A 6,396-nucleotide genomic window follows, 5' to 3' on the forward strand; every position below is an offset into this window, starting at 1 on the left:
AAAATCTGGAACAACAGAAATGATAAAATCAAAATGCATGCAAAAGTTTAATTTTTTAATTATATAATATTTATTTTTGTATGTAATTAAATTCAGGCCGGACATACCTGCGTGACTCGAAATCTTTTCACGACAGCATCTTAGCAGTTAAGCTTGATATCATTGATCGCTTTGTCATTACGCGGGCCTAAACAAAATATATTAAACTGTTTTTTTTTTTTATTTCAATGATCAATCGGAGCCAAGGAGTTTGGACTCATTTTTTTTTCTTTACCAAATGGACATGGTAGATGTCGTTGGAGGATTTCTTAAGTTATTTATACTATTTATATTTTAATATATATTTACCTTAAATCCATGCTGTATGAGTTTTGTCTAAGCCCGCTTGTGATAGCTTTGTGAATGATTTCGTGTGACGCGAACGCGTTCGACTCATTAGTGCCTTAGTATTTTAGAAATAACGGTTTTGGGTTTCGTGGCGTTTCATTTTAAAAGTTTTATTTCGTAAAACATTTGAAATTATTCGCTGCAATCGTATTTTGTTAAGAATTTAATTCATTTTTAAATTCTGTAACCAAAGTTATTAAATAATAAAAAATATAAGAAATCGTTGTTTTTTTTCAACAACAAATGTTTTGTTAACGAGTACACACTGATCATAATCGAGGATTTTTTCTATTTTCAACTAATTTGTCTTTATAAAGAGTAATCATGAATTATTTGCTTCTTTTTGAAGGACAAACAACCACTGTCCATGTGATGGTTAGTGGTATATATCGCCCTTTGTTAGGAATATGTCGAATCATTAAAAAATACTAAAGTATTAATGGCTTTATCCAAATATCTTTTTTTTTTATATTCGCCGGGAGGGCAAATGACTCTACTCCACCTGATGGTAAGTGGTAGTAGAGTCCAAACGCGACGACGGCCAGTACAGACGGGAAAAACGTTCTGCACTAGCCGCCTTCGCCTTGCCGGCCCGCAAAATGCCTCTTCACGCCTCGTTGGAAGGAACCCGGGTTGTAAGAGGAGGGGAACACGTGAGCTGGTAAGGAATTCCATTTTTTGGAAGTGCGACAAAGAAAGGAGTTGCCAAATTTCTTTGTTCGCGATGGAATTGATGTCACAGTTAGGCGGTGACATCGAGAACCAGCTCGCGTGGACTTAAGAAGGAAGGGGGAAGCAGGAATTAGAGAGAATAATTCCTCAGAGCACTCGCCGTGATATAGTCGATAGAAAGCGAAATCGATCTTCGATTGGATGGTATTATCACTATAGACAGAACGCAATGTTACGTTTTTTTTATCGAATAGGAAGGCGGACGAGAATATGGGCCACCTGTTGGTAAGCGGTCACCAACGCTCATAGACATTGGCATTGTAAAAAATGTTAACCATCGCTTACATCACCAATGCGCCACCAACCTTGGGAACTAAGATGTTCCCGATATAAAAAATAATAAAAATATCTGATGAATGGGTGGTACCTACCCAGACGAGCTTGCACAAAGTCCTACCACTAGTTACACTGGCTCACTTCCATTACATAACAATTACGTAAATATTTGTTATAAGCAGCCTGTACCTTAATTCCTAAAGTTTGCCAACATGTAAATAGTCACTGGATTTATTATATCCTGTAGCGCACAAACGTTCCTAAACAATTATTTTTAATTTTAGAATAAGCTTTAATTTTTATTTTGTAGTAATAAAAAGGCAAATAAAAGAAAAAAAATCATACAAAAACTTTATTATTTCGAAAATTTCTTTTACATTTTTATCTTATTTACATAATATATTTTGAGATTAATTACAATTCAAGGTAATACAATTCAGTAATAATCAAAAAATAATCAAAAATATTTGTTAACGTTTTAAATATTTTGATTTAAAAACATATACATGTAGGCGGGGCTGGAGCAGCGTAATATAAAGGAGCAGGGGCAGCACATGTGCATGTAGGAAGAGGGGATGCGTAAGTACAAGGGATCGGTGCTGGTGCAGCGCAGGCACATGGGGCAGGGGCAGCGTACGCGATTGGCGCCGGTCCACACGGCAACGCTGGCAACGGTCCGCACGGTAAGGCTCCCAACAGTGGTGCTGCTGCCGCCAAAGCTGATGTTAAAACAGTTGGCAGTGCTGCTTCTAATAACGGTGGTAGAGTAGCCGCCAGGGAAGCTGAGAGCGTGGACGCTAGCACTGGAGTTAAATAGGGCAGGTCCGCACAGGGAGGAGCCGCTGGTAGTGGCAATGGCAAAGGTGGAGCTAGCGGCGGCAGAAACAGGTCTATCGCTGGTGGAGATAGGCAATACGCTGGGGCTGCTGGCAGGCATTGTGAAAATGCTTGCTGAAATAATATTAACATAAAATTAATTAAGAATACAAATGTGTAAATATTAATATTTTTGTTGGAATTAATAATGTAATTTTATTAAAGACTTTAGAGTACCAGCTTGTTAATATCCCACTGCTCGGCTAAGTCCTCTCTTTGATAAATATATGCATATTATATTAATATCATATCTGCCAGAGTAATAATATTACTACATGTTTAATTATTTATCAATGTGATTATTATTATGAGTGCCTCGTTAGTCTAGTGGCTAGATATAAGGCCGCTGACCCGGAGGTCCTGGGTTCAGTTCCTAGGTCGGGCCAATAAAAAGTTTTTGGGGTTTTTTGTCAGAAAATTCTCAGTAGCAGCCCGTGATCTGGAAGTTAGAAGTGGGTACACTCCCAGGTACAGGACCTTTAAAATTATCATTATAATTCTTATACTGAGAGATAAAGGAAAATATCTTGATGAAATCCACTTTTATTTTTTTTTATCAAAAATGGTATCAACTGATGGTAGGCACCAAGAACAATATACATTGGCGCTGTAAGAAATATTAACCATTTCTACATCTACGTGTGGTGGTGATTAGGGTTGCCAGATGTTTGAGATTCGCCTGGATTATCCTATTTTACATCATCTCCAGACTCCTAACCAAACTCAAAAACTCCAGACAAATAACTTATCAGAAATATCTACCCGAATTGTAATTAAAAATTGCGGCGCTCTTTCACATCGCGTTCCACGGGTTGCAGGAGACTAAACATATATGAAAATAAATTGTATTTTAAATCTTTCCCGAATAATACTAAAGGGTCCAAATTGTTATACCAAATACATATGGGAACCTCAAAATTAAATTAATTGCGTCTCGGAATAATGAGAACATAAAACGTTTATATCGTAAAACCTAGAAGAGTTTTATATGATCTGTGGTAATACATAAGTATAACTCTAATGGTTTACGCGGCACACGTCAGAAAAGTTCCCAGTTGATATGATATTGTCCGACATTTTCTACATTTTTCATCACATTTTAGGCATTTTTCACAAAACTATTATGAATTATACACTTTAGTCTTCCTCGTGAATAACTCCGTCAATTAATGAAAACCGTATGGAAATCCGTGCTGTAGTTTTTGAGTTTATCGCGTTCAGATAGATAGTAAGCTGTAATATAATGTAAGTTCTCAAGAACGAATTCAGGTTTATATGCTCCACTGAACAGCTATAAAATGCCACAGTAGTTTACCTAAACCAGTTGATTTTGATGTATTTTATAAATCATTGAAGTACTTTAAAGCAAACTCAAAAAAATATTTTACAAAATTTTATGATTAAAAATACCTCTTTCATATACAAAATATTTTTAGTTAATAAATTTTAGAAATTGATAATTTTAGTTAGTATTTAGTTTAGTTTAATGTTATTCATTTTTGTTTATATTTACAGAATAATTATCTTTTTTTATCTTTTAATGTATAGATTCAAATTTACATTATAATGCACTAGTATATATTTATATCAAAATTCAGTTATAATTTGTTATTTAAGTTAAAGATGTTTTTGTTTTGTTTTTTGTCAATTAGAATTTTATTTTTTGATTGCTGTTAGCCTATAATTGTAAATATTTTGTTAAAATATTTTTATACATGCAATAACAAATGTTTTTCCGAATACATAACGTTGGCTTCGTATTTGATAAATAAATAAATAGAGGCGGTGGGGGACTTTTTTTTAATATGTAGTGATAGATATTTATTTCTCCCAATAACAAAGCTAAAATCCAACATTTTAGTACAGATATTTTAGTATTCATATGACAGCATTGCAGTGCGTATTGTACATAAATTCTCAATCGATATTATTATGTAAAAGAATAATTTACTGACTAGCACCATGAAAATTTCCTTTTACACAGTAAAATAATTTTAAATTATGAAGCCGCGGGTAAAATACCTATTAAATATATAGCAAATTAAACTCACCTGCAGTAAAGCAAATATGCAAATACAAAACGCAGTCTTCATGTCGCTGTCTGTCTATTTCGTTCGAACGCTTCGCCCTATATTAACTATTCCGACCTTATCAGAAACGCGCGCTGTCATGTTAGGTAATAATATTATATACACAATAATTATTTCGTAAACAATTATTTCTTAAACTTTTTTTGTAATTGTTTTAATTTTGTTTTTCAATATCGTACTATATCACGTTCTTTCGCGACCATCGGAAAATTTTGGTAAAAAAAAAGTTACACTGGTTTTTTATTAAACAAAATGACATTGAATCAATATGTTTTCATTCCAAACTGTCATACGCATTTTCGCGCCTTTTTATGTGGCCTTTAGAATTACTCCCTTGGATAGTGGTTTCAACCCTGGCAAGCGCCAAAGAAATTTCATGTGCTAAATATGTGTTTATAATTCACCTTGCGCTGTGCACTGAAAGAAAACAATGTTTCATTTGAAATTCTGGAAACAATGTCTTCCTAACTGATTTTTGAACTATATTAATGTATATATCGAAAAATACATATACACAGCATTTTGTATTTCAAAGACTAATGTGAATATAACTCTTGTGTCTGTAGTTACACTTGCTCACTGACCCTTTAAACCGAAACACCATAATAGTAAGTATTTATGTTTAGCCATAGAATATAATATGAGTGGGTGGTACCTATTGAAACGGGCTTGCACAAAGCTCTACGACCAAGTAACTTTATATTTTCCTACTACCTATTCTGGTTTCTTTCATAATTAAATCATAGCATTACGCTTTTCATTTAAATGAAAACGAAATAATCAATTTAATTTATATTAACTATAAAATAGCAACATATATAATACACCTCTTTTCAGTCTATAAATCGTTTTTATTTATTTATTTTCAATTGTTATTGTTTGTCTAGTTACCGGCGCACAATATTATAGGTCACCTTACGTTCACGTCACAAAATGTTCACGACGTTCCATAGATGGCGCTTTATATTTCGTAGCGAATTCTGCATCGCGCTGGCTAGATTTTCTCTCGATGAATGACGTTCGGGGGATCGTTTAGCATCAGCATCGCTTCTCGGCCTTTTGGCTAAGATCAAAGTGTAGTATCTGTTCTTTTCAGCTTAATATCTGAAAGTTCCCGCACAGCGGGACCAGTATATTAAACTGATTTTTGTACCACGACGGGATGTTCGGGGCTCGCTCCACTCCCGTCACGGGTCGACCCGGCATTGCAGTGCCGCCGGGACCGGCCCACATAATATATAATAATCTATTAAAACTCGCATTAATGTGTTCGTTTATATATATATATATATAAACGAACACATTAATGCGAGTACTACAAGGTGTAGCGAGTTTGAGGTTATAATATTGTTATATAAGTAGCTCAGCTTCTTAATCTAACCCGCTTAAAGTTTGACTTTTATATACTGTATGTAGGTGGACTAAGTTGGGCCAACTAAATCCTAATGGTAAGTGTTCATCACCGCCACATGTACGCCACCGTATGAAATATGGATCATTTCTTACATCACCAATGCGCCACCAACCTTGCGAACTAAGATATTATGTCCCTTGTGCCTGTATAATAAATGTATTATTAATGGTCCAACCCAGGGCTTCAACCCTGGACATCACATCTAGCCTGATAATCCGGCCTCTAGACTAATCTTATATCTTTATAAGCAACAATTCAAAATGATGCAACTAAATTTTAGATACAATCGTAATTAAATAATTTAGTGCTATCTATTATTTACTTTAATTTGTGTAATTTTACGTGATATATCTTGATAAAATATTCTTAGTAGAATTACTTAAAATACATTCCATAATTTAATATGTGTTAAGCGATTGATTTACCAATAAATGTTGCTTAAGGGGTGATTACAAGCAACTGTCTTCCTCTTTCGAATGACAAATCACTGATGACGGAAAGAGATAAATCGTTAATAATATACCAAGTAAACAGCGTTTACGTTGCGGGCCATTACCGTTAGTTGGCTGAGCATTAAAACCTAGCACGAGCCCCTAGATTCCCTAGGCATTAGAGTTTTTC

The 6,396-nt window shown here is 34.5% G+C and overlaps 2 protein-coding genes and 1 non-coding gene across 3 annotated transcripts in view; 2 read left to right on the forward strand and 1 right to left on the reverse strand.

Annotated features, from left to right (window-relative positions):
- LOC126778820 (ribosomal RNA processing protein 1 homolog) overlaps positions 1–6,396 on the forward strand; it is a 171,248-nt gene that overhangs the window by 157,604 nt on the left and 7,248 nt on the right. The window lies entirely within an intron of this gene.
- LOC126778930 (cyclin-dependent kinase inhibitor 1C-like) lies at positions 1,733–4,437 on the reverse strand. Its single transcript, XM_050502685.1, has 2 exons — positions 4,323–4,437; positions 1,733–2,346 (listed from the first exon to the last, which is right to left on the reverse strand). The coding sequence occupies exons 1-2, from the start codon at positions 4,362–4,364 to the stop codon at positions 1,888–1,890; spliced, it is 501 nt and encodes a 166-aa protein (XP_050358642.1). The 5' UTR covers positions 4,365–4,437; the 3' UTR covers positions 1,733–1,887.
- On the forward strand, positions 5,405–5,597 carry LOC126778958 (U2 spliceosomal RNA). Its single transcript, XR_007670260.1, has one exon. It is a non-coding gene; the product is annotated as a U2 spliceosomal RNA (small nuclear RNA).

The sequence above is a fragment of the Nymphalis io genome, chromosome 27 (assembly GCF_905147045.1).
Source record: "Nymphalis io chromosome 27, ilAglIoxx1.1, whole genome shotgun sequence".
NCBI classification, from domain to species: Eukaryota; Metazoa; Arthropoda; class Insecta; order Lepidoptera; family Nymphalidae; genus Nymphalis; species Nymphalis io.